At 52.7% G+C, this 27,071-nt stretch overlaps 3 protein-coding genes across 12 annotated transcripts in view; 2 read left to right on the top strand and 1 right to left on the bottom strand.

Annotated features, from left to right (window-relative positions):
* Positions 1 to 23: 23 nt before the first annotated feature.
* INKA1 (inka box actin regulator 1) lies at positions 24 to 1,731 on the bottom strand. The gene is made up of 2 exons (XM_068694224.1): positions 1,541 to 1,731; positions 24 to 850 (listed from the first exon to the last, which is right to left on the bottom strand). Exons 1-2 carry the CDS (start codon positions 1,589 to 1,591, stop codon positions 74 to 76), a joined length of 828 nt encoding a protein of 275 aa, XP_068550325.1. The 5' UTR covers positions 1,592 to 1,731; the 3' UTR covers positions 24 to 73.
* A 191-nt stretch (positions 1,732 to 1,922) lies between these two features.
* Positions 1,923 to 6,878, top strand: CDHR4 (cadherin related family member 4). Of its 5 annotated transcripts, none has more exons than XM_068694211.1 (17): positions 1,923 to 2,135; positions 2,332 to 2,352; positions 2,461 to 2,711; positions 2,783 to 3,031; positions 3,114 to 3,209; positions 3,678 to 3,781; positions 3,854 to 3,990; positions 4,075 to 4,240; positions 4,327 to 4,477; positions 4,609 to 4,711; positions 4,940 to 5,155; positions 5,235 to 5,374; positions 5,466 to 5,604; positions 5,682 to 5,881; positions 5,956 to 6,095; positions 6,257 to 6,289; positions 6,575 to 6,877. In XM_068694211.1, the coding sequence occupies exons 1-17, from the start codon at positions 2,081 to 2,083 to the stop codon at positions 6,669 to 6,671; spliced, it is 2,298 nt and encodes a 765-aa protein (XP_068550312.1). In that variant the 5' UTR covers positions 1,923 to 2,080; the 3' UTR covers positions 6,672 to 6,877. The 5 variants fall into 5 exon arrangements, with proteins under 5 accessions (XP_068550312.1, XP_068550313.1, XP_068550310.1 ...); XM_068694212.1 differs by having other exon boundaries at positions 6,578 to 6,877; XM_068694209.1 differs by having other exon boundaries at positions 6,254 to 6,289; positions 6,575 to 6,876.
* Positions 6,879 to 7,299: 421 nt separating this feature from the next.
* IP6K1 (inositol hexakisphosphate kinase 1) overlaps positions 7,300 to 27,071 on the top strand; it is a 33,820-nt gene continuing 14,048 nt past the window's right edge. For 3 of the 6 annotated variants that reach the window (XM_068695071.1, XM_068695073.1, XM_068695070.1), the window contains exons 1-3: positions 7,300 to 7,417; positions 7,904 to 7,951; positions 12,347 to 12,446. The gene's annotated coding sequence lies outside the window, so the exon portion shown is untranslated. Of the gene's footprint in view, positions 7,418 to 7,903; positions 7,952 to 10,868; positions 11,215 to 12,346; positions 12,447 to 27,071 lie in introns of those variants that run through there. The other 3 variants (XM_068695075.1, XM_068695076.1, XM_068695074.1) reach the window with 3 other exon arrangements.

Below are 27,071 nucleotides of genomic sequence, written 5' to 3' on the forward strand. Positions count from 1 at the left end.
CCCCACAAACGCTGCCGCGCCCATACCATACAAAACCGGGGTTTATTTACAGCGGCGGAGGGGGCGGGCAGGGCTAGATGTAGCCGATCACGTCGTTGCAGATGATGGGCTGGCGGCTGCGGCTGTTCATGAGGGCGGCGAAGCGGTGGAAGTCCGTGGCCAGCTGGGCGATGTTGCTGTGGGACTGGTGGAAGCAGGCGCCCTTGGGCTGCCCGCCCAGCCCCAGCGGGCAGGACAGGCGCTTGGCTGGGTCACGGCTCCCCGGCCGGGCACCTTCAGCCCCTCGGGGCCGGGCCATGCTGGCCAGCTTGCGGCGCACGTTTCCCGAGAGGCTGAGCAGGAAGGCGGGCGGCTTGCCCAGCCGGCGCGAGGGCTCGGCAGCCGGCCGGCGCCGGGGCTCGGCGCCCACCTCGGGCAGGTCCATCCAGTTCTCCACCAGGTCGGCGAAGCAGTTGTCCCCCAGCACCAGGGGCTGCCGGTTGCGGCTCTGCGACAGCAGCGACACCGTCCAGTCCTGCCCGTCGGCCGGCTCCAGCGCCCGCCACTGCTCCAGGCAGGCGTCCGACGTGGATTTGGGGCGGGGGCGCCGGGCGGGCGCGGGCCCCCCAGCTCCGGCGGAGAGCTGGTGCGCCCGCTGGCAGGGCGGCGGGTGCCGCCGCAGCACCGTCACCTCCTCTTCTCGCCAAGTGCCCCCCGACGTCTCCGAGTAGCCCGAGTCGAACTCCAGGCTGCGCTCGCTGGCGGGGGGCGAGCGGGCAGCCGGGCCCCCCTCGTCCTCCTCGCTGCAGGCCGAGCTGGGGCGCCGGGGGGCGGGCGGCCTCGTGCCGGGCATGTGCTCCCGGCCTCGGCGCTGCGGGGAAAGGGCAGGTCAGCGCCTTCGCCCCCGCGCCGCGCAGGGCTCGCAGGCCTCGGCTCGCCCGCAGCCCCGGGCCCCGCTTTCCTGCGGCTGCGGCGCGGAGCCGGGCGGCGTGCAGCGGCACGTCGGGTGAGCAAGCAGCCGCCCGGCCCCGGCCGTGCCTGCGGGAAATGACACAGGGCCGCGGCACGTAGCAGCCCCCGCCGCCCCGCTGCTCCCCCTCCGCCCCCCAGTGCCGGGACGCCCCGGAGCTGCGCCCCCCGCTATGGGGACCCCCGAAGTTTGGGGCTGCCCGGGGGGGGACGGGGCCAGAGGGAGTTGGAGAAGGGGGGAGGCAGCGGAAGGAGCGCTCCGTCCCCGCGGCCGGGCCGCTCCTCTTTCTCGAATTCCTATTGTCTGCCCCCAAAAGCTGGGTGTTCCGGCCGCTTTCCTCTCGCGGAAAGCCAGGCGGGCCGGGCGGCTGGATGGGGGCTCAACGCGGCCCGCCCGCCCCGCGGAGCCGCCCGCCCGGCAGCAGCGCCCCGGCCCCGCAGCCCCCGGCCCGGCCACCGGGCAGCGGCCGGGACGCCGCGTCCCTGGGGTCCCCCCGCGGGGTGACAGCCCGGCCCTGCCCGTCCCGCTGTCCCCGCGTTGCTGTCACCCGCGGCGCCGCCCGGTCCCCCCCGTGCCCGGCGCGGCACTCACCGGCTCGGCGCGGCGCTGGCCGAGGCCGCCGTCCAGGCGGGCGCTGAGCATCCCCGGCCCGGTCCCGGCCCCGGCCCCGGCCCCCACGGGTGCCGCTCCCGGTGCCGGTCCCGGTGGCGGAGCGGCCCCGCGGAGCGCGGCTCGGCCCCGGCTCTGCCGCCAACGGGAGCCGCCGGGACGCGAGCCCCGCAGCGGCCCCGCCCCGCCCCGCCCCGCCCCGCCCCGCCGCCCCGGGGCCCCGCTCGGCCCGCCCGGGCACGACCCGCGGTCCCGGCCGGGAAACTCCAGCGCCCGGCTCGGCGGAGCCCCCGCTCCGCGACCCCGACGGGGAGCAGCAGCAGCAGCCGCCGCTGTCGCCGCCGTCCCGGGTTCGGCGGGTGCCCGGTTCCCCCGGTGTCGGGGCGGTGGCAGCGCGGCGATGCCGTGTCCCCCGCCCCGGGGCTGGGCCGGGAGCCGCGGTGGCCGGCGTGACGCCGGGCATGGGTGGTGCCGGGCACCCGTAGCAACGGGCCCCGGCTTGCCCCAAACAGCCGGAGAGCCATGGGTGCGCGCGGACGCCTCGCCTTCCTCCTCCTCCTCCTCCTCGGTGCCCCAGGTAGGGCCGCGGGGCTCTGGAGGCAGCCCCGGGGAGACCCCAAGAGGTGCCCCGTGTGCCAAGCAGCTTCAGAGGTTGGGGCGCCTCTGGGGTGCCTTGGGGACGTCTTTGGGGTGCCATCGGGGTGTCCCAAAGGGCTCCCCAGGGCGGTGCCGGGACGTCCCCAGCAGGCTGGGTGACACTCGGCTCTTTCCAGGGATGTTTGTCAGGCCGACAGGTGAGAACGGCAGGGCCACCGTGCCCATAAGGGTGCCAGGGAGCAGCCCCCAGTCCCTGAGTGTGGCAGCAACGTGACATGGGGTCGGACCCCGTGGTGTCCCACCAGCCCTGCCCAACCTGCCCCGTGTGGTGACCCTGAGTGAGGACGCGGCGCCGGGCACCCGCGTGGCCGAGGTGACCGTGTCCTGCAGCACCGCGCAAGGCAGCCCCAATGTCACTCTGCTGTGCATCGAGCCACGCGCCCCCAACGCCCCCACCGCCCCCAGCGTCACCCCGTGCACCCCTGAGCCTGGCCACCCCTTCAACCCCATCGCCATCAGCGCCGTCGGCACACCCGCCACCACCTTTCGGGCAGAGGTACGGCTGCGGGACGCGGCGCACAGTGGGAGCCCATGGGGACCCCGCTGGGCACCATACCCTCGTGGCAGGTGACGCTGCGTGCCGGAGCTGAGCTCGATGCCCACCGGGTGAACCAGTACACGCTGGTGCTGCGTGCTGCCTGCCCCGGCGAAGAGGAGGTGACAGGGTGGCTCTTCGTCTGGGTGACAGCAGGACAGGTGCTGCGCTGTGACGCCCCGTTCACCAGCGCGGGCGGGGACGTGGTGCGGGTGCCGGCCGACGTGGCGCCCCACGCCCCCCTGCACGCGGTGCTGCCGCAGCCGCTCGGTGGGCTCATGGTGAGTGCCCGCAGCCCCCTGTCCCCTGTCCCCTGCCAGCGGGAGCCACCCCTGGGGACGGCCGTGTGCTGTCCCCCTGCAGTTCCGGCTCAGAACTGAGGGCACGCCGCTCACGCTCACCCAACGGGGCCTGGTGCTGGCACCCGCCAGCGGCTTCAGCCCCAGTAGGGACACCCAGGTGGGCACCGGCATCCCCATGCTGTCACAGCACCGCCACCTCCTTCGTGGGCACTGCCCACAGCTCTCGGCATCCTCCTCCCATGCCCCAAGAGCGCTCTAGTCCTGTTCCTATTCCTGTCCCCATTCCCAGCTCCGTCCCCTTCGGCATCCCATCCCCATCCGTGCCCCTGTTTGCACTCCTGTCCTGATCCCCATCCATGTCCCCATTCCCATCCCCATTCCCATCTCCTTGGCCTCATCTCCATCTCCGTCCCTATTCCCATCCCTATTCCTCCATCCCAAGCCCCATTCACGTCCCTCTCCATCCCCAGTCCTGTCTCTGTCCCTGCCCCCATCTCATCCCCACACCCCCCCATCCCCATCCCTGCCTTGCCCATCCCTATGTCTCTCCTCCATCCCTGCCCCATTGCTGTCCCTGTCGCTGTCCCCGGTGCCACCCGGGGCTGCCTCCCTGGCACTCCTGCAGACCTTCAGGCTGGACATCGAGGTGACAGACCAGCACGGGCACAACTGCAGCGGGGCTGTGACAGTGGAGGTGCTGCCATCACGCCGTCCCCGCGTCACCATCCTGTGAGTGGGGCTGGGCTGGGCGGGGGGTGCTGGTGGCACCAGGCCACACCACGCTTCCACCCGTCCCCGCAGGGAGCCGCAGTGGGACGTGACGGTGCCCGAGGGCTCCGGCCCCTTGGAGGTGGTCACGCAGGTCCGTGCCAGTGGGGACAACGTGCACTATGCCATCCTTTCTCCTGTGGTGCCAGCGCTCTTCACCATTGATGAGAGTGAGCGAGGGGGTGCTGGGGGACCCCTAGGGCCACCCTGTCCCCATCCCTGTGCCTGACACGAGGCTGCGCCACCTCCCGCAGTGACGGGTGAGATCCGCAGCACGTCCCGGCTGGAGGTGGCCCACGTGCGCCTCCTCGTCCGGGCTTACAACGCGCTGCAGCCTGCCGACCAGGCCACCGCCACCATCAACGTCACCGTGCAGGGGAGGGACCGGCAGGCACCATCCTGCGTCCCAGCCCTCTACGTGTACGGTTCTGGGGGGGGGATGCCGGGAGGGGAATGCTCCTCTGTGCCCAGGGCACGGAGCTGAGCCACCAGCCGCCACACTACAGGACACAGGTGCGTGAGACGGTGTCCCCCGGCAGCACCCTGGTGACACTGAGGTGCACCAGCCCTGCTGGTGCTGAGGGGTCCCTGAGCTACGCCCTGGAGGGGCCCCCAGGCTCCCACTCCCGATTCCGCATGGAGGGGCCACAGCTGCAGGTGAGCAGGGCTCGGCCTGGCGAGCCCCTCCCGGGGGCACAGGGACCCTCCAGCACCTTCCATCGGGCTGGGCATGGCGTGGCAGTGGCTCCAGGGGACACTCGGCCCTATGGGACATCGTGTCTCGGCAGGTCAACACCACCCTGGACTACGACTCACAGGCCATGGCTGCGCTGGGCTTCCAGCTGACGGCCACCATCGTGGTGACAGCCGGGGGACAACCCCCGCGGAGCAGTGAGTGCCCACGTCCCATGTGCCCAGGAGAGGTCAGAGTAGGGTGGGCAAAGCCCTTTTGGGACACCGCAGACAGCAGAGGAAGCGCTCCTCTCCGGTGGCCCCAGTGATGCTCCCCCAAAGGCACACAGCTGGTGGCACTGCCCCCGTGTCCCCAGGGGAGCGTGCCCAGTGCGGGGCGGGTTGTGGGATGGTGGCAGTGGGGCTGAGCCGCCGTGTGCCTCCCAGCCCGTGTGCCTGTGCTCGTGACGGTGACACCAGTCAATGAATTCTCACCGGAGTGCCCCCGAGGCCTCACCTTCACCGTGCTGGAGACGGCGTCTTTCGGCAGCGTCGTGGGGTACGTGAACGGCACCGACCGCGACTACCCACCGGACAGCCTCGAGTACAGCCTCGAGGGGGGCTCCAGCCCCACGCAGCCCTTCTCCATCGACACGCACAGCGGTGAGCACCCGTCCCCTTCCCCAGCCCCTGTGTGCCCCCCCAGCACCCGCAGGTGCCCGGCACTGATGCCGCCCCACAGGTGAGATCCGCGTGGTGGGGTCCCTCGGCTCCCCGCAGCGCACGAGCTACCGGCTGCCGGTGTGGCTGACGGACACCCACAATGACCTGGACCCGGCGACCCAGCGCAAACGCCCGTGCACCGTGACTGTGCGCCTGCAGGTACGAGCACGGTGCCGCGTCCCCGTGTCTGCGCCGGGGTGGGCTGCAGGAGCCGGGCAGGATGAAGCAGGGCCACCTCTGCTCCCCGCAGGCTGTGCCTGAGCCGCGGTGCACCCCCGAGGTGCAGGAGCTGCGGATCACGGCCGGGAGAGGCGGCCGCCAGCCCATCACCCAGCTGGCGTGCCGCAGTGACCCCGACACCGCCGCACTGTCCTACACCATTGCTGGAGGTGAGGAGCGGCCAGGCTGCGGTGCCAGCCCTGTCCCCTCGCCTCAGCCATGGCACTGAGCAGACCATCTTGCACAGGCAACGAGGACGGGCGCTTTCGGCTGGATGGGAGCACCCTCTCCTACATCCCCGATGGCCTGGCCGAACCCCGCACCTTTGTGCTGCTGGTGGAGGTGCGGGGCGGCCCCGGGGCCTCCCGCAGCACGGTGGTGGCGGTGGTGGTGCACGTCACCCCCCGCAGCACCACGGTGCCACCCAGCACCACCACCCGGCGCACGGTGAGCGGTGCCCTGCGGCCAGCGGCCCCTTGTCGGGGAACGGGCCCTGGCCTCCCTCACCCCCAAATTTGCAGACCCCACGGAAGGAGCCGCTGGTGGTGATGCGGATGGTGGCGGTGTGGCACCCACCGGCCTGGTTCGTGGCCGTGCTGACCGTGGCCGGCGTCCTGCTGCTGGCCAGCCTGGGCTGCCTGGCTCGGAGCATCGCCTGCAGGTGAGCCCCAGCCCGCGGCATGGCACGGCACGGTGCCACACGGCGTGGTGCCACACGGCACGGTGACACACAGCATGGTGCCACACGGCATGGTGCCACACGGCATGGTGACACACAGCCAGCCCAGGGCTCACGGCCGCTTTCTGCTCCTCCCGCAGCAGCCGAGCCCCCAGCAAGCCGCTCCCGGGCGAGAGGTGGGTGCCACGAGGCCCTGCAGCGTCCCCACAGCCAGGCAGGGACATGTGGCACTGGGGGGGTGTTTGATGCCCCCCACACTTGGCTGTGGCCCGTGGGCTGCCTCTGCCTGACCCTTGGGCAGCAGGAGGGCGATTTGGGCAGGGGGCACAGCACCCGCTGGAGGAAGGGTTACTGGGGGCACTGGCCCGAGGGGTTACTGGTGGCACTGGGAGTGTCACAGCCCGGGGCTGGTGACACTGGGGACACTGCGTGGCGGGGCCCTGACCGCGTCCCTCCTCCAGCAGCTCCCGGGCTGTGACTGAGCGGAGCGGGGGCCGTGAGGAGCGGGGTGGCCCCCAGGCCGGCCGCCTCGCCCCGCTCCACACCGGAGCCATCTGACGGCACTGCGAGAACCGTCCCCAGCAATAAAGGGATCGGTTAATTAGCCTGGGCACTAATTAGCACACGGGTCACTTAATTAGCCTGGGCACTAATTAGCACATGGGTCAGTTAATTGGTCTGGGCAGTGATTAGCACACGGGTCACTTTATTGTCCTGGGCAGTGATTGGCACACGGGGCAGTTAATTAGCCTGGGCACTAATTAGCACCCGCGCCCCTCAGGGCAGCCCCGCTGAGGCGGCCCCGTGGGGGGGGGTGGGGGGGGGCCGCAGCGCCTCAGGCGGGCCGTGGGGGGGGCGCCCGCCAACGGCCGCGCGCCTCAGGCAGCGCCGCGCCCATTGGCCCAGCGCCCCCCCGGCGGGCAGCCAATGGGACGCCGAGCCCCGCCGGGGGGGGGGGGAGGGGGCGGGGCTTCGGGCGGTGTCACGTGTGCCTAACGTGCGCGGCCATCCGAAGGCGGGCCGCGCACGGAAAGGGGCGGGGCGGCCGCCGGGCGGAGTGACGGCGGGATCGGCCTATCAGGATGCAGAATCGCCGCTCCTGGGGGTGGGTCCCGGCTCGCGATTGGCTCGAGGAGCGGAGGGGCGGGCTTTGGACGGCGCGGTTGCTATGACGGCCGGGCCCGGGCCCCGCCCCGCCGGCGGCCGCCATCTTGTTGTTGATTGGAACGGCGGCGGGCGGCGGCGGAGGCACGGGGCGGGGAGGGGGGGCGCGGGGTCTGCAGCCCCCGGGCGGAGCCGCCCCGGTGAGCCCCGGGGAACGGGCGGGACGGGGGGGAAGGGACGGCTGTGGGGGGGGGCGAGGGGAGGGGGGCGAGGAGCGGGCGCGGCCCCGTGAGGGACGGGGGGGGCCCTGTGGGGATGAGGGGAGCCTGTGGGGGTGGGGGGGGCTGTGGGGGTGGGGTGGGGGTCCTGTGAGGGATGAGGGGCGCCCTGTGGGCGTGGGGGGGGCCTGTGGGGGATGCGGGTGGTTCCTGTGGGAATGGGGGGATCCATGTGGGAATGGGGGTGGTCCTGTGGGGATGGGGGGGTCCCTGTGGGGACGGGGGGGACTTGTGGGGATGGGGAGCGGGCTTGTGGGGATAGCGGGAGGGTCCTGTGGGGATGGGGGGGGTCCCTGTGGGGATGGGGGGGGTCCAGGCGCGGCCCCGTGAAGGGGGAGGTGACCCAGGCGCGGCCCCGTGCCCGGCCGCAGAGCGAGCGTCCCTCCCGTTGTGCCGTTCTCTCCGCAGAGGCTGATGCAGGAAGGAGCCCGGCGCTGCTGACATGAGGCCAGGATGGTGAGGAAGCCGCCGGGGCCGGGGGCTCGTCCTGCGCCCTGCTGCAGGGGAAGGCAGCGGGCTGCATGTCACCGAGCCGCCTGCACTGGGCTTGCCGGGGGGTGCCAGCTCGGTGTCCCTGCAGCCAGGCGTTCTGCTGGGTCTGTGGGGCTGGATTGCACCCGGCAGCCTCCCCCTGTGCTTCTGAGCAGGACTTGGTTGGGAGGGGTGGTACTGAGCGCTGCTGGGCTTTCCGTTGTTGTGAACTTACACTGATGCCAGGCTCGGTGTCCCTCCATCTTAAAGCTCTGAATCAGCAAGGCCTCTCTTTTCTTTCTCACAGTGTGCTTCAGTGTTTGCTGCCTGTCTCCTCTCAGCCTGTCTCGCTGTGTTTCTGCTTCCTTTGCTTCAGATTTATCTGGCTTACCTTGGGATGATTTATCTGGCTTACCTCCTGAGATGAATCTAAAGATTGACCTTTGCTAACAAAGCGCTAACTGATGCCATAGTGGTGTGGGCATGGGTCTTTATTTATTCTTGAAGTAACACTTCTGGGGTCAGTTGACTGATTTTTGTAGAGGTAATGGGTAGTTTGTGTCACATAGTAGTGTACTACAACATCTTGTGCAAAGTCTTTCTAGTGAAGTACCACGTGTGGCCGATAACTGATCTATGTGCTTACGATCAGGTTTTCAAGGGAGAAAATGCCATGTTCTTGTTATACGTCCACAAACTAGGGCTTTAATTCCTTTTTGCCAGAAAATCTGACAGAAGCTGGTAAGAGGTTTAGATGCATCATTTATTAGGTGTCGTCATCATAACCCTAAACGAGCCAATTAGGGACATCTTAATCCTATGTAACAGTTCCTTGTCACTGAGATCCAGAAGTGTTTTTCTGTGGTTGGGTTCATGTAGCACTGCCCTAAGGCAAGTGCTTTATGTCGGTGCTGGAAGCAGTGTGGTAGGCTTTGAAAAGATCAAGTATCAACTCTTACACACCATGGTAGCGTTGGATTGATGCTTCAACCACGTAAAACTCTTACTTTCCATCTCTTTGAGTTGTCCTGTGGCTGAATTTTCATCTGATAGCATTAGGAAGTGTTTTATTTGCTCCCTGGCTCTTTCAGCACAACTGTTTCTAGCTGTCTGTCTGGCTCAACAACCTGTGCCATCCTGATTAGAACTTGAGGTGTCCTTTTTATGGCAGAGTCTCTGTTTCCACTCTAATAGGACTTCTGGGAGAGCAGGGGAAGGGATCTTGAGCTCTTTGAGGCAAAAGTTGAATGTATTTGAAGTCGTTACAGCAGGAATCTGAAGACGATGGGTGGGAAGGGTGCTGTCCTCTTCTGAGCACTGTGCGTGCTTTTCCTGGGATCGCTTATCCTGGAGTTCTCCAGCAGGTCCCTGATGGCAGTTCTGCGTGTTTCTTAGATAGAAAAAAGAGCAAGTGAGCACGATTCACTGAAATGAGAAAGGGGGAGTTTCTGGGATCTGCTTCCAGTCACCAAGAGTTTCAGTTGCAGCACATCCTGCCCGTAGCTCCACAGCCACTTTAAGCTCAAATAAGTATAGACCCCGGCCCCCAGGAGGGTGTTGCCCTCTCCCTGGTGCCAGCTGGGGTGTTTGTGCTGGTGGAAATCTGAGTTCCCTGCCTTACCAGTGTGACCACGGAGCTGATCAAGCTGAAGACAGACTCCCCTCCCCACTTCCCTCCAGCTGCCTGTGTGTGTAAATGGCCTTGCTGGCGGTGAGGTGATGGTGGGAGTGAGTGGCTGGTGGTGGAACCCAGCCATATTCTTGTTTGGTGGTATGCACAGTGACTGGAATGCTGCAACAATGTTTTATAGACATATAAACATGTATCAATATGTACAGACACAAAGGTGTAAAGGATTTAGTGATTAGGAGAAATGTAACAGTAGCGATCGTGCTTCTTTCCTGATGCTTTTTTGAGCAGTGTCTTTGTGTGCTTCATCATAAGGATGGCTGTACTGGGCATGGCCTTCTGGTCAAATATTCTACAAAGCAAAATCAAAACTAGATGCCCATTAGGGCATCCCCTGTGTGGTAGACTTGAACAAATCACGCCAACAGGCTTATGAGTTTCTCTGTATTGTTGTTGCCGATATTGAGAAGTCAAGGTTAAAACGGCAAGCATTCAGAGGTCAAAAAATGCCCGGGCTGAAGTTGTACAGGCAGCCGTAATCAGTTAATTAGCCTCCTGAACAAGCATTACAATTTGTTCTTAATCGTGCAGTTGCACGCTATTCTTGTCCACTCTAAGCTCCCTAGTTATTTTTTTCTTCTCTCGTTCCCTCCCCCCCACACGGAGCTTGTTCATTTATCAAACCCTGAAAATGTGACCTTGTGGAGCTTGACTAGCGCGAGGTGATGAGTCCTGTCCAGGCTGGGAGCTGTCTGCTGACCATCTGCTAACAGGATACAGTCTCTTGGTTTAGTGGATCATCAGCTGCTTGCACAGATGTTGATCACTTGTCTTTCTAGATTTCAGTTTTCAGCAGGTTCCTCTGTTCCTAAAGGCTGCTGTGGATCTGGGGGGTTCTGAATGGCGTACTGGGTGATCCCGTGGCACTGCCTTGTGGTTTTCCTCGGAATAAGAAATGTAGGTGTTAAGTTTGAAGTGTTTCCTTCATCTGTGGTTGAAGCCATAGGAAATGTGACAGAGGCTTTTTTGGGGCCGTTACTCAGGCATTGCACCGTAACCTTGGCACTTCACTTGCTGCCATTAGATTGCACAAATCTGCCCATCGTGAGTTAGTTTGTAACACGTTTGAGCCATGAACATCAGAGTTGAGTGCTGGTGCTGGGGTTTATCATCTTGTAAAGCTGCGAGTTAGTATGACAGAAAGCTGCTGTTCCTCCCTCTGACTTTTGGCAGTGTCACGCCCTCGGTGGCAGTGCTGGGCAGGATGTAGGCTTGAACTCGCAGAGTTTGTGTGCGGCAGCTCGGCAGAGCCCTAGCTCTGTGCTTCGTAATGTGACTTGCCTACAAACAACTGCTGTTGGTTCCGACTTTGAGAAGGATCCAAAACCAGGCTACTAAATGCAGGGGGTCCCTAGGGAGCTCTGCAATGGGTGAGCTACAAGAAGTGAAAATGAAAATGCGCCAGAAACCTCTGCAAGAGTCGTGTCAAGTGCTTGCATTCCTCGCTGTAAACTGAAGGAACCCCTCAGATGCACGGAGGAGCAGCTGGCAGTCTTCCTTTCATATTCCTGCTGTGACAGGAATGCAGAGCAGGATGCGGGCGAGTGTTTAATCTCAGGTTTGTTGCTGCTGTCATAAGGGGGGGGGGGGGGGAGGAAGAAGAAGTGACTGCGTGGCTGCTTAGTTTCTGTTTTGCAGGCAGTGCTTGTACGCAGTGCTTGTGCTGTTCCGATGTGGCAGCAGCTGTTATTTTTGGCTTTCCCAGTGTGCTGTTCGAGGAGATAGATGTATTGTCTGGTGGGTGCTGTTCTCTCCGTTGGCATGTTGGGGTGCTTGTGCTTCCCCTTCAGGAGCTAACTGCCCAGCAGATAGCACTGAGGTGCAAGTTATTTGTCTTCATTAATTTCTGTATGCATTTTCAGTGGCATTAACTGTGTGTAACAGACATGCATCTTCAAGCTTTCTTTTACTTTGCATAACCCCTCTCATGATGTGGACAGTTTCATTCACAAAATAAGGGTTTTATCCCCTTCCCTTGGAGAAAGGGAATAAGCTTTGCCATTACAGGATGCCTCTCTGTGCAGTGATACCCACAGTACTGATGACATGGGTGCATTTTTTTCTGTTTAAAAATAACACGGTGTAACTGCCGTAATTGTATTAGTAGAAGATTGGTGCCGACCAAATCTGATAAAAGCAGTAAAAGAGGTTACGAGACTTAATGTCTATCCTGGTAGGATGTTGCTACGTGTGGCTGAGAGCTCTGGCAGATAAGCTGTCTCTGATTTAGCTTTTGTCATTAGAAAGGTTATCTCCTCCAGCAGCTGGACTGCTGCTTTGCCAAAAGTTACCTCCCTGGTACCAGGAGCTGCAACAGTGTCTGCTCAGCTGCTGCAGTATAACGCGCTCTGCTTCCTTCAACCTGTCTTCATTAATACCCATCAGTGTGCTCTCTTGTCCAGCAGGCCAGAGGAAGAGCAGACACGCTCCCCCTTCTGCCCCACCTGCTGGTTGGCTGTTTTCAGCTGAAGGATGGAGGAGGCATTTGGGATCAGCGGTCCCCATAAATCTGTTAGAGCCCTGGCAAGTGTGTGAGAGGATTTGTGTCCTGAAGGGCGCTCACTGTGAGCTCTGGTCCCAGCCTTGAGAGGCAGAGTGATCTCAAACATTGTTAGCTGATGAAGCAGGTAAAGCTCTAAACAAAAGCTGAGTTAGTCCTTGCTAACTTGTTTCCGTACAACATCTTGCAGGCTGACCTGCTTCTGGCATCCTGTTCCCTCTTGATTGTGAGAGGTTGGCTCCGTATCCCAGTGACTGTTCAACAGAGAGAGCTTGGGTGACATCTCTAAGGTAACTTTTCTGTTCTGCCCAGAATACAAATGCAGCCATGTGAAATTATGATGCAAAGAGAACTTAGCTGCTTGCTTTTTACCTCTCATTTCATAATTTTATCCTTCAAGTATGTGGTTTGTAGGAAGTATGCTCTTGTCTTCAGAGGAAACTACAGGAACGCCCAGGTGAATGCAATAAACCATAGTGAAAAGCTCACTCCTGTCTTATATTTATTAACTTTAAATCAAATCAGTGTCAACTCTTTGTAATAAGAAGTAAGCTGCCAGGATTTGGAGGACAACTCTATTATACTTTAGCAATTCTGGTCATTTAGGTGCCTGAATTGCTGCAATTTCCTTATGATAATTTCAGTATTTGAGCGCTGTCTTTTTTTTTTCTTTCTGTTTTGAGTTCGGTGTGGTAAAAGACAATAGCATGGCTTGTGAGTCTTCCAGGCTGAAAGGTTGCTGTGTGCTCTTCTGAGTCTTTTGAGTTTGAAAGAAGCTCTATACCTGCTGTTTCCGCTGATTCTTTATCATCAGAGCTATGACTCAGTAGTAGTAACTGTGGTATAAGCGTTTGTTTGCCAGACAGACCTGAATGTTTTCATTTTCTCAAGAGACTGCAATTTTAGATAGTGGTTGTGTTGCACAGATCACTTTGGTGGGGAGGACCCTGGCCTGGGGATCTAACAGTCTTTCCTGGTTTGCAGCGGGTAATGATCAGAAGTGCCAAGCTCCACAGCTACCCTCTTGGGGCAGAGAGAGAGGAGTGGTACAGTGTCTTCTCTGCGGGGATTCCACCTGTGTCTTTGTCACAGCTGACTTGTGGCAGATTCAAGTGCTGATTCAAAGCTGAAATATTGTATAGCTCACATTCTGCTCTGATGGTGCTCTTTTTTTTCCTCTATGTGGTCGTATTCTGAGCTGCATTCTCCCCTTTTTTAAACTGTTGGTAAATTGAAATAAAATAGTGCCTCAGCCTCCATTCAGGTCAGTTGTCCACTGTTGGTATTGAAATGTTGCCAAGCATTCTAAAAGTGAGTTTAGAAACATTAGATAGGCACACGAAGGTAGGGCTGGCTGTTTGTTCTACGTCCTCTGACAGTACTGTCTAAGCAGCTTAAGCTTGCGTGGGGAGGGCAGTGGTGATCTCACTACAGCTAACTATAGGTGATAAGCAGCTTTGACCACCAAAATCAGCGCAGCAGAGTATGCAGATGTTAGTGAGTTATTTAAAGCAGGAAGGGTTTGGGAGAGAAGCCATGGAGCCGACGTAGCCCTGCGTCGTAGTGGCAGAATCAAACCAAGGAAGAACTTCCATGAAGCTACCGCAGCCATTGTGGAACATCAAGTGTAATTGTGCTCTTGTGGTGCTCGCAGCAGTGTTGTGAAGTGTAAGCAAAACTAGCCAAGTCCTGGAGCTTTGGAAGGCCCTCACAACGTTTGCTGCTGCCTAGTGGAAGGAACACTTCATTTTTCCTGCAAACTCTGGTCTATGGGTAAAGCTGCGTTAGCAAACCTGAGGAGGCATGCCTGTCAGATTCAAGGGGGTAGACTCTCATGCAAAACACAGGTGGAAAATAAAAAAGACCTTCTTATCCTCAGACTTCTAAGTCTGTCTCCAAAGGATTGTTAAAGCAGTCTGAAGGATCAGTTCATGTTAAAACACTTTTTCCTTTTTTTTTTTTTTTTTTTGTAGATTGTTGTGGAGTTAAGTTGTTGAAGAAAACAAAATCCCACGTCAGGTTAATCATGAATATACAGATTTTTGCCTAGATGAAGTGTGACTGTATGCAAGATAATTGTGGGCATCCTTACTCTTGAAAATATTGGAATGGTTTGCTTTATTTCCTGTTTGGACTGAATCTTGTCAGTGGATTTATTTGTATGTTTTAAGCTGCCCAAGTGGCATTTTCTTTGGTTGGGTACAAATCTTCTTTATGTAATGAAGTCTTAATTTTTTGCAGTTCTTACCACAAACATTGACCTGAATACACTTACTAAAATGTGAAGGTAAGCTAAATCTGAATAACAAGTGTTATCAGGAGCATTTTAAATATCTTCTATTTTTGTAGAACTGAGAGAAAATGGCTAACACTGTTAGCCAGGCAGAACAGGTAGCACTGGTTCCAAATAGGTTCTACTCTTTATTCTTCAGGTGCTGTGCGTGCTGCTATTTTTTCGTGTAGTATCAGCACTCTGTTTTTTTTTTTTTTTTTTCCCTCCAGGAAACTGCTCTGTTATTTATTCCGTATTTTAGTTAAGTGAGATCAAATGCATCTTTGTTACTGTGGTCTGTTTGTTAGTCCTGTAGCATCCTTAGGACTGAAACTTCCATGTGTGTTTCAGCAATTGAGAATAAAGAAAGAGAAACTGTTGACGGTTTGGCTTGCGTAATACCAAAGTCTTAGAAAAATGATTTCTGGTTTGTAAATGTGGCTTGACCCAAATATTCTGGGTTAAAATTGTTAAGGGTACTAGATCTACCATTTGCCAGGCAGAGGTAAACCAATCTCTTTATGAACTCTGTGTTCCTGAAACATAGCAATTAAAGGTTACAATTTAGATTGTGAAGTGTTTCCAGACTGTTTCTTTTCCTTCATCCTATTGTGATATGACAACCAGAAGAAAATTCAATGCCTTTTAGAAATTCTGGTAAGCACAGTGTCATGCAGTAGTGAGCTGGACAGCTTGACTCTTTTGTAAGCAGAAAGCAGTCTGTTGTTTCAGAATTGCTTTCATTTGCAGTTTTCTTACTGTCTTCTTAGAACTGTGTTATTTTTTTACCCATAGTGCTTATTAGCTTATGTCTTTCAGTCTGAGAGGCTGCACTTCTGACAGCTGTTACCACACTACTGAACTGGAGAAGAAGAAGAGTAAATTTGCTTTCCCTAGCTACATATGGCCTGTGACTTATTGCAACCCCAGTAACCCAGCCGGCTGTGAGACACCTGATTTGGCAGAGTGGTGCTTAGTAGAAGCTGCAACATGGGGTTCCGGTAGCTTTAGAGGAAATTTAGAAGGTGTGAAAAATCAAGGTGGTTTTTATACACTTGGGACAGACCTGCTATTAAAAGTGAACTTGCCACAGCCTGTGTTCTCAACATGAATGTGCGTTGTGCCTTTTTAGCACATGGGGTAAAAATCATTTATATATATACACGTAGATGTCGCACCTCGTGGATGCAGAAAATCTGATTTTAGACCAGGTTTAACAAATGACTTCTTGTTTTGACTTCAGAGCTCTGTTACTTAGCCAGTGACCTCAGTTGCAATTGGCATTCTCGTTGGAGAGAGCTTCGAGCTTTGCTTAAGCAGCTTAACATCTAGATAAGATACTGGAAGTTTGACCTGTAGAGTGTTTATAAGAACTTGTGTGCAAACGCTGCAGTGAATAGGAAGCTAAATATAGGCTTCATCTGATTCTTCTGTTGAAAAGGAGAAGTTTTGTGTTTCAAACCTTCAGCATAGAACTGGCTGCCGTGGTAGAATGTTCTGAGGCCTGCTGTCTGGTGTTGGCATATGGAGTAAGAGAAATAATGAAGACTTGGAGTTTTAAAGGGCTCTTCCCTTTGGAAGGAGCTTAAAAATACAGTGCTGTGAATTGTGTTCAGGGACTGTTGTTTTGGCATCTAGGAGCACCCTCTTCCTTCAGTATTGCTTTTTGCAAAGCCCGTGTTGTGTTGAGCTCATGGGAAGTCTGAGGCTTGCTAGAAGAAAGCACCAAAGGATGGCAGTGCTGGCTCCTGGTCTGGTAAAATGATCTTGCAGACATTTTAAATGCCAGGTTTTGCTTTTTGCCCTTCAAAACGCATAGCATCTTGCCAAGCTTGAAGCTGTGACTAGCTGTCCTATTCCTATATCTTCTGAGAAAATAGCCTCAGGTTCAGACTGCCTTTCATTTTCATTCGAGTGGCTGGGGGCATCTGACTCTTTGTCCTTCCCCTTCCTGAGCGTACTGCAAGCCACAGAACAACACCAGAGTTACTCTAGATTTTCAATATAAGTGACTGAGTGTCTTGCAGACTATGCTAATAGTCTGAAGGTTACTTCTTACTAGAAGGGTAAGAGAATAACAAAAGGCATAGATCACAATCCCTTTCGTGACCCTGAGTTTTATGTCATGTATGTTTTGCCATATTGGATTTTTTAATGTAATTGGGAATGCGGGAGTGTCCTTGTATGAAATGCTCTTTTTGCCTTGTGGCCAGTTTCAAACTAAATCAGCTAAAGGGTCATTTGGTTAGGAAAATTAAACTGATGACAAGTAAGGGGCATAGATTTGCAATGCGATGAAGTGTCTTTAAATCCCTGTGGATGTGCTTATAAGGTTGTTTCTCCTACAAATGCTTGGGACAGCTGCATTAATCAGCACGTTCATCCTTGCTAGTGCAGCTCTGCAAGTGGAATCCCTTGATGTAGATACAGTTACAGTGGTAGAACCAGGCTTTTAAAGTCTTGTTTTGCTTTGGATATTGAGAGACAGTGGTGTGACTGCTGCTTTGTCAGTGTGACTAGCACATGAGCTCCCAGCACTCTTTCCAAGGAAAAAAGGATCGTGTGAGTAGGTAGAAAAGTAGGACTCCAGTGTAGAACTTCTCAATTGTTTTTTGTTTTTTTTTTTACCATAAACGTTTTTGTTTTTTTTTTTTAAAGGGGAAGAGGGGAGGAGGGTAGAAGGGAGGAAAGGTAAGGGGCAGTCCTCTATCAGTTGGTCTAATAACGAGATTTTACCTCTCCTTGCAGACCTTGTTATATTTATTCCAGATTGTGTATCTACTCACCATTGTAGAGCAACCTGTAGGTCACTTTTCTCATGATAAATTAAGCTGCGTCCTGGGCATTAAAAGGCATTATAGTGTGGAGCACAGTGCATCTGGCTGCTCTGGGCTTGCCTGCCTCCCTGACCTTCCTCAGCTGCTTAAGAAAGACCCAGATTTTTTTTTAGTGTTAGTGCCTTTGAACGATGTTAGCAGAAGAAAGTACTAGATAACAGCCGTTCCTTCTGCTTTTGGCACAAGAACTTGTTTACCAGGGAGAAGTGAGTTTGTTTGGATAATCCTGCTTTTATGCTCTTAAATCTTTCTGTGGAACTGACGTGCTTCTAGATTGTCCTTCTCCGTTTATGCTGTTTTGAGCAGAAGAGTTGCTAAAGGCTTTGATTCTTTGGCCAAACACAGCACTGCATTCACTTGAAAGCAGCAGTGCCCTAATTTTGGTCTGTATGAACAGACTCAGCTCAAGTTTAGATGGATTGTGCCACAGATCATTGCGGTCTTGAGAAGTTAACTATCAGGTAAGATGAAGTTGAATTAGAATGCAAGGGGTTTGGGGAAGATAAAGTGATCTCCAAACTGCACTCTTTTCAAAACGGTATGCAGATAGTTTTCTTGACTATCCTGCTGTTCCTTTTTGAAATGCTGTTTTGCCAGTGATTAAAGAACACCAGGACTGAGTGGTTTGACCAAGATTGGTGCTTCACTGCAGGTTTCAGCAACACCAGCGACCTATTCCTGGTTCTTTTCTTTGATTGCATCTTGCTGCTTTGTTTAGATCACCTCATGCGGTTGATGGTTATCCGAAGAGTCTCTTAACCAAGTCAGCTGGGCACTTTGCTGATTGGTTAAACTCCAGTGGAGAGGTGTAAGAATTGCTTTATTTCTCCTGGCTTTAAATGTTTTAATGCAGTTCAGGGCCTGCTGAATTGAAGTGTTCACTTTTTCTGTGTGGGGAAACATACAGGCATAGCTGAAGCAAAATGTTTGTTCAGCCTTACCTGCACAGTCAGACAGAAAATCGTAATGCAAGTGACCTCCCTGCCTTTTTGCACTCAAACTCAGCTCTGATGGCACAAATGCCTCGGTATATCTGCCTGGGTATGTCAGATTAAAGTGTTCTTGGGTAGTGAAATTCTAGGTGGTGTGAGGCTGTGAAGTGTACTGTTCCTGCCTTTCTTTACCTGGAGGGATAGGTGGAACTTACTCAGACAGTGCATTAAGGTCACAGCATTCATCTGTTTTTGCTCAGAGGTGCTGTTTGTGTATCATCTGTAGTTCTGGCAGAGCTTTGGCAGTTCAGGATGCTCCTCTGATGTGGTCTAGTGGTGGCAAGAGAGGTGAGACTCGTGCTGTACCTAAACATACATCTGTTTGTGGACACGAGTGAGAAGTTGGGTATAGTACTGTCGTGTTTACTGATTTGGATCTTAAGCTTGTCCTCTTTGTAGAAGCATGAGTGGTATTGAATGGGCATTGCTTCAGATTTCTGGAAGGCAGAGATCCTGTAGGCCCTTTAAGAAGCCAGTTGCTGGGAATCCTTTTATCTAATGATGTTCCTTTCCATGTAATTAATTCTCAGACAGCTCAGGGAAAGGCAGTGTATAGATCTGAGGAGGAGATGGATCAGAGTGGTGTCACAGTCCACAGCATATTGTAATAATTGTAAAGTTGCTTTACAGAGTGTTTGAAGCAAGCCAAATTAAATGTGGGTTTTGAAAGGCATTAAAGAAGCGATTAGCTCGCTTGTGATGGTTCTTTGTGGCAAGTTGGTGTTTGGCTTTGATGAACTCTCAGACTTGATAGGTTTACATCTAGATTTTGTCCTCATTCCTAGGAAACAAAACATCTGTGCTGCTTCCTGAGTACAAGAGTCAGTGCCTGCTCCTTATCAACTGAATCTGCAATGGGGAAGGAGAGCACAGAGCATATAGTTTTCAGTGTGCTCCTTGGTAGGGTTCCTGGATGTCTACTGCAGGATCTCTCTCTTCAAAATGAGAAAGGTTTCTCTTTACAGCTCCTAAACATCTGCTTAACAGTCGCTATGCTCCATGGCTTTGGAAAGCCCCTTCCCTTTGTCATGGCTGGGAGCAGGACGCGGGGCCTTTGCTTGTCTTTCTTCAGTAGCCCACAGGTAAAGCAGGACAAGAGAAGAGTGCTTGATTATCTGGGGAAGTTTTCGGAGCAGCAGTGTGTTACAGGGCTCTATGCTGGAGGTGAAGGGGAAGCTGAACTCTTTGTTAGTGCTGTGGAATGCAAAAATGCACAAATGGTAGCACATTTTCATTGTTCGTGGTGAGAGGAAGAAGCAGGTGGGAGAATTGTTCTCCACTGGCCCCGATGAGGTTTATTTGTCTTCTGCATTAAGATCTGGAGATAAAGGTTGGCAAGTCACTGCGACGGGATTTTTGCTGAAGTCAGCTCTCAGTCAGCAGCTTGATAGAGTACAATTTCCGTTACTTGTGGAGAAGGCTTCTGAGCAGTTAATGCGTATCGTGCAAGTTTTGCTGTAGTTGCTATCTCCCCGTTCGTTTTGGGGAAGGGGTGGAGATACTGGAGGGAAAGGACAGGGAGTCTGCATTGTGTGTCTGCATCACAACCTGAGCAGCGAATTGGCTTAGTCAGAACAGCTGGGCTGTGGATTGTCAGGCCGCTTTCTGGCAGGTATGAGTTTCTCTGTGGCTTTAGTGTGTGGGTGGAGAAAACCCAGCTCGAGTCCGTCTCTGCTGAAGGAGATGTGCTTAATTACACCCGTGTCCTTGCTAAAGGAAGTCCTGCTTGGGGCAAAAGCACCTTCTGGGTTTCCTTTTGGTTGTTAGCCCAAGCAAACAATTTTATCTTTGCAAATAGATACTGAAATTTTCAAATCCACCTCCTTCCCAGAAGGGGGCAGGGGAGACTTAGGAGTTCTGGAGTCCGATAAAAATGTACTTTTGTTTTTGTGATACGCTTCTGTGCTTGCTTTCAGACACAGCAGGCACTGCCATCACATTGGCGGTGTGGGCGTGCACGAAGAGATACAACAAACCTGCAGCAGTGACCTCGGCCACAAATGTTTTGTCTTCTGGTTCCCCTTTCACTCAGGGAGCATTAAAACAGCTTTGAGTTTTCTCTTACCACTCCCACACATCTTGTACTGAGATATTATGCTTGTAAAGACCACGAGAACACGGAGGCATTAGAAATCATCGTCTGTTCTATACCTAGAGCAGTTTGGCTGCTTTGCATCTGTGTGGGTAACAGTCTTAGTTCTTTATTCCACTTTGTAAATTCTTCTGAATTAAAGCTGAAAAGTCTCTCCGTGAAACTTCTAAGTTTTTTGGGAGGACCCAGGCTTCTTCTTCATGGAGTTGGCTTCCCCGCGTTAAAGTTACTCGGCCTTGCCAACAATGGGGGAGAGGTGCTTTTGCCTAGCACGTTAGAAATGGGGCCGTGCAACTCTCCAGTGAGTTGGTTTTACGTCCTGCAAAGAGACCTGTGGTTTCTGTGACAACCTGGAATACAGACAGAACAAACTCGGCTAAGTTAGGCTGCCTTTCTGTCTTTGAATGGTGGAAGCAGCTGCTTCCTCAGGACAATGCCTGTTCCAGCGTCCAGCCCCACAGAATTCTTGTGGGTGAGTTGGGACGTTATGGTCTGGATGGCTGCTGTATGAATATAAGCACACCAGGAAATGCTGCAGAGAGTAAATGGAGTCAGAGGAGGGTGAAGTGGTAACTCAGAGAGCTCTTCCAACACAGCAGGACGATAGCTTTTGAAAGTAGGCTCTTAATCTTTCTTTTCCTCCTGAACATCGTTCTTTACTACAATGCGATAAGGATGGATGGATGGCAGTATTTAAAAGTCTGTTTGGCTGAAATTCACGAGTCTTGTTGCTTATTCATGTAAATTAATCAGTCTTTTTGTGGTGTGTATGGGGAGGTTGATATGAACGTTCTTTGAGAGTACCTTGCTTTGTTTTTCCCTTGGTCATTGCATACACGCGATAACCACCGGACTGCGGTTGTGTGCAGTGCATGGCTCTTCTGGACTCTTCTTAAGCCAGTCAAAGCTGGTGTGAGCTCTCATCGAAGATGTGTGTGAAATGCTGAGAGGCCAGCTTGCTTAAAAAAAAAGGCTCAAAATGTGAAGTAACTTAATTTTCAGCTGGTTGCAGCCTCCTTGGGTTTGACCCACCTTCCAGTATAGCAGGTGAGCCAGAGGTTTTTGCCAGTCCAGACCTGCCGTGTCCTTTGATTTCTCTGCACTGTCCCTAAGGTTTTCCCTGTGCCATTATGTTCAGGGGGTGGCAAATGGTGTGAGATACCATGGGAGATGTCACCCCCAGCCCACCCTCCAAACTCCAAGTGACACGAAGTTGTGGATTTCACAACTTGTGGAAGATGCAGGGTGAACGCTTGATAATCTTTTGGGGATTCCCAGCCTGGAAGAGAACTGTTTCATTAGGGCTGCACAGGCTGAGGAATATCTGCTTGTGTCTGAGGACCTGTAATTCCAAAATTCATTATGTGGTGCTTGCTTTGGGATTCTTTTCTCCGTTACTGCCTCGCGGCAGCTGGTGCTGCACTTTGGCATTAAGAATTCAGATTATGCTATCTAATGTGGTAGTGTGCTAAATTAAGGTGCCGTTATGAACAAAGAGGTTAATGGTCTTACATAACATTTGTCTTGATTATTTTTTTTGGTGGTGCAGAATTAAAAATAGCAATTAGAAGTTCTGTTTTGTCCTAGTTGTGGAACTTTCTGTGGAAATCAATTATCTGCAGCAACTGCAGCTTTTTATCAGTTGTTTTTCCCACTTAAAAGCATCATAATTCACAAGTTGAGAACAGATACGAAAATCCAAGATTGCCACAAGCTACTTAACGTTTGTCTTTCAGTTACTGGTCTCTGAGAAGGCTGTTGGTCATCCTATTTTACCAAAACTACTTAAGGAATACAGTTGAGCTCTGCTATGTTTGTAAATTCTGTAGCATCTCTTCAGGGGTTTGATTCCTTATGGCTTCTGTGCTTCTTTGGTTACCAGTGTAGCTTCTACATGCTGGTTAAAACACAACTCTTGGCTTACCCTAGGTATTGTGCTATGTGGTCTAAAACAGCCAAAACCTCAGTGTTCTTCCAGATGCATCTGAAAAGCTCTTCTGCTGTGTTTGTCACATGCTTCTCTTATTCCTGAGCACATTTTAATCTCAGTGGCTACAGTCTGTTCTGGTTTGGGACAAGTGATTACCTCTTAAGTGTTAATTCTCATCATAAATCTGTGTTCCCAGCGCTGCACTTACGTGTTCCTACCCATTAAGGTTTCTCTTCATTAAAACTTACATTTTTCATAACTACAGAATTCATAATGTTTTAACTTGGATTGCCTTGTGAAGGCAAAACTGTGTATGTTCACCTGCACAGCAGTATGTAGCGCTTCACATCCATGCACTATTAATGGTAATAGGGAAATAATTTCCCGATCCCTGTCTAGGACTTGCTCCGTAGACAGCATTCAGAAATGTCAAAGGCTTGCTCTGTGCAGGTGTTAGTCTGTTAGTCGCGAGGTGCTTAGGGCATGCCTTGGTCTACATGTAGCCACGTGCTTCTGCTTAATGCTGTGCAGCTTCACTGCAGCTTTACCCTGGCCTTATTTTGTCACGTGCGTGTTTTACTTGTGAGAGCTGTGGGGAAAGTCAGCTGGCTAAATGCAGTCCTAAATGCTGTCTTTACCAAATTTTTGTAATGTTTAACAATCTTTTAATAGTTGCTATTTAAAGATAAATACTTCCAGTGTTTGATCACTAAGTGTCAGCAGAATTTATTAAGATGAACTTCCTACTCTGTGATTTGATATTGTAGTGATTTATGGAGATGTTAGTGCTTACTCATGAACACACTGCTGTTTTCTTTGAAAAAAACTTACTCTTGTGCAAGGTTGTCTACTACAGTAGTGCTAGAAACTGTCTTGCATGTTCAAGAGAGAGAGACAGCTTCAGCTCTGAATTGTGGAGGAGAGAATTGTATGGAAGTAGCCTGGACTTCAGTGTACTGACCGCTAAATGGCAGCAAGATGACCCGCAGAAACTGAATTTGCAGTACCCATGAGGTAAAAGTAGGTCTTCCAGGAATGCCCTGCTTGATCAAGGCTGTGTCCAGAGGTAGGTGCTGTGAGCAGTGCCAAGAGCTAGCTAAAACAGGTGTCGGTCATGTGGAAACGGTTTCAGGTTCGAGTCATCAAACATACCTTAGGAATAAGTGAAATTCTTCTGAGAAGACCCTGCAATGTCACTAGCATTAAGGTACAGCAGCGTGCAGTAAACGGTGAAGTGCGAGGTCTCCAGCAGACGAGAGGTGCATGCATGCAACTTTTGGGGTGCTGCTGACAGCACGAGACCCCTTTTTGGCGAGGCAGGGGATGAATTGCTAGTTCCAGCTTCACGCCACCTTCAGTGTACCTGGAGAGGCTGTCCTCTCTCTGGGTCTGACAGACATAACCCAGGCAGCAGTTTTGAAGAATTTTTTGCTGTTCATGAATCAGCGTTGTTTGTATAACGTTGTTGTTGATTCTCCTGGCTTTGCTCCTCAGTGCTGCTTGCACATGCTGCTGCTGTTTGCCCTGCCTTAGTTAAACACAAGGGGCTGTTTCTCACTCACCCATATACATATGTTTTAGTAGCTCTCCTGCTCTGAAAGTAAGGCTGGCAACAAATCAATCAGATTTATTTTTGAGGAAATAAGATATCGGGAGTATTAATGATGTGTTATGAGAACTTAGTGCGAAGAATTAACTGTTCATTTTCTTATATGCCATTTAAATCCTTTGTACAGAAGTTTGTTTTTATATAAATGTTACTCAGACAAAATTTCACAGCAAGACTGTGATGAGTAAGAGAGCAGCTTCACAGTTACTTGAAGCTGAGCTTTTTAGCCTTTCTTCCCCTATGTTTAGTCGGTTTTCTGGCTGTGTTTTGATGCTCTGGATCTGTTGAACCACCTGGTTCAGATTTGTTAGGACCTCGCTGAGCTGGGCCAGACCTGACCCGGCTGGATGAGACAAGGAGCTGCTTGTTGTGTTTTCTATGTTGCACACCTAGTTTCCTACCAGATCAGACCTTAATCTAACTGTTGGCAAGGATGCTGGCAGAAGCAGATGCTGGGAGAGTGGAGAGTGTTGAATGACCTTTCTGTTGGGAGCAGCAATGTGTCTTTAAAGTCACGGTGAGACTTCTGAGCGCGTGGTTGCAGGACAGTTGAAGTTGAATAACGTTGGCACCGCTTCTCCTCTGCGTGCCTTCCTCTCTGCTGGATGATTCTCCCCTTTCCTTTCAGTAGCATTGGCATTAAACCAGTTCAGGAAGCCACACTGGCAAAAACACTTCTTTTTTTCCTCAGGTTAATTTTTTTTTTTTGCCAGCTTAGTTTCTGAGCAGGAGCCGGGTGAGTGCCACTGCTGACTCAGGAGAGGGGATGGGGTCGAGGAGTGCTGACTTGGGTTTTACTTAAGCCATGGTGGAGCTATACACCGAGATGCGTGTTAAGGAACAAAAGATTTGCCAAACACTGGTTTTGTTAGTTTTCTGTCTCCTCGTGGATTGATTTGACATCTTGTACAAAGCGAGGCTGCAGAGCAGCCTACAGACTGATTCTTCTCTTCTAGAGCAGACACAACAGGAACTGTAGAAATCTCAGTTTCCTGAAGCTGTTTCATTAACATGCCTCATACCCTGCTCTAGAAGTCAAATCTTAATAGTTATTCATTCTTTTGTGTTGTGTCTTCAATGAGAAAGCCTTACATAATGGCCTGTGATGTGTCTGATGTGGGTACCTGTCACCAGCTGAAAGCAGGGAACTGGGAACGAAGACCTTTCAAGTAGGTTGCTAAGCAGCTGTCCAATGGGAAGTATTTTCAGTTTTTCAGTTGGTTTTGTTTCAGGCAGTATTTGAGCTGGTAATTTGGGAAAAGAGCCTTCAGTCTTTCTGTTGTGGTCACTTCTGAAGTATGCTAGCGTTTCATCACTGCCTAGTGCTTAGTTTGGTTTTCCATCTTTGACTTACATGGAAGTACAGAAATCAGGTTCAGGACTGGTAAAACTGCAGCTCAGCTCCCTGCTCCTTGAATGTCACAGTCTTCAAAACAGTGGGAATCTGCACATCACAGGCTTGGAGGTTTGTTTTTTGGATGGAAGATCACCAAGAGAGTTAATAGTTAGGCAATTTCTATGAGAGTTTTGTTTCAGAATTTGGCCCAAAGCTGTTCATTCGCATCAGTGACTCTTAGTCATGTTTTTATATTTATTTCTGTGTTTAGATGGCAAAATGACATATAACTTAGGACAAGCAGCAGCTCAAGGGAACTTGGTAGCCATGCCATACTTGTAGGATACTCATCAGCGTGACCTCATTTTGTCTGAGACCCTCCGTGCAGCTGCGGGCAGCAGCAATGAAGTACCCTACGTGCTCAGTGAGTGATCCTGTTCTACAGCAACTGTGAAATAAGAGTTGAGCTGGGAATGTAAACGTTGGCTTTAGGCACAGGGATAACTATCAGCAGTTCTGGCACCTTGTGCTGATACAACTGTTTGTACAGCTGCACAATAGATTGGGGATCTGACCTGAGCTGAAAAGTGATCCTTAAAAACAAAACAAAACAAAATGCTGGTTTATTTTTAACTTCAATCGGTTCCCTGGTTTGTTTCGCTGCAAGCAGTTCTACCAGCACCGTGGAGCTGAGTGGGAGGGTGCTGTTCGTGCTGGTGCAGCTGTCAAAGGGTTGTCTGTGTAACCGTGCTCTGAAGAAATAGCTGAAGGAGGAATTAGAAACTGATTTGTCACAGTTGGTGCCAAAAGTAGTCTGAACATAAATAATTTCTCTTTTTTTTGAAGCCAGGCATTTGGATTGAGTTGGTTTCATTGTAGAGGATTGCTTTAAAGAGAAACCAAAACAAGCAGTTGTCTCCACCCCAAAATCTGCCCTGTCTTATCAAACTAGGGAGAACATGGTGGATGAATGAAGTATCAACATGCACCTTTTGCTTGTGCAGATCAAGCCTTTGCATGTTTTCTGACTCTGATATCTCAGAGTGAGAGAGATGCAGAACTAGCTGTACAGCCAGTATTTTTTCCTCCAATTAATGTTTTTACACGTTCTGAAAGTAAAAACTAAGTTTATGAAGTGCAGGTATATGAAACTTCTTGTTTAACTTCTGATTTCATTTTTTTCTTCTTAGAATTTCTTGTAAGATAGTTCTGAAAGTGGTTCATACGTGTGCCTTGCTCTTGAGTCAGGAGAGCTGACTGTTTTCCTCTTGCAGAATCCTCCCTTCAGCCTCTGTGCTTTACTTCCCGTGTGTGGCAGGTAAGAACCATTAAATCAACATCAGTTTTGGTTCCCGTCAACCACCTGAAGTCTGAAAGCTGACTGTTGCCGCACTCATCTGGAGTTGGGTGCCCTCACTGGGATTTTCTCATGTTCTTGCACAAGCTGGGAGGATCCTTCCCTATCTTGCCCCCAGCTTTCCAGCTGTCTCGTTGGCAGCCTGAGGGACAGCAGCCCAAGAGGCAGAGCCGTCCCTACTTGTCGAGTCTGTGTGGAGGTGTGAGTGGGAGGTCAGGCTCTAGAGCTGCTTGCACAGTGTGTGATGACAGCATCTTTCAGCCCGGGAGCCAGTCATCATCCTGCAGGTGATTAGGCTCAGCTGTCTTCTCAGCTTTGGTTTTGACGCCTCCAGGAGCTTTCGGGAGATTTTGAACCTGGAGAAGGTGAGGTGGGAGCTTGCTTACAAGGTGTCCCTTTTTCTCTCACCATCGTGGCACAAACCTGAGACTTTGAACTGCTTGCTGTGGATTCCTACCTGTTTGATTGGGCAGCCCCTGTGGCACGGAGC

The sequence above is a fragment of the Anas acuta genome, chromosome 11 (assembly GCF_963932015.1).
Source record: "Anas acuta chromosome 11, bAnaAcu1.1, whole genome shotgun sequence".
In the NCBI taxonomy this organism is placed as follows: Eukaryota; Metazoa; Chordata; class Aves; order Anseriformes; family Anatidae; genus Anas; species Anas acuta.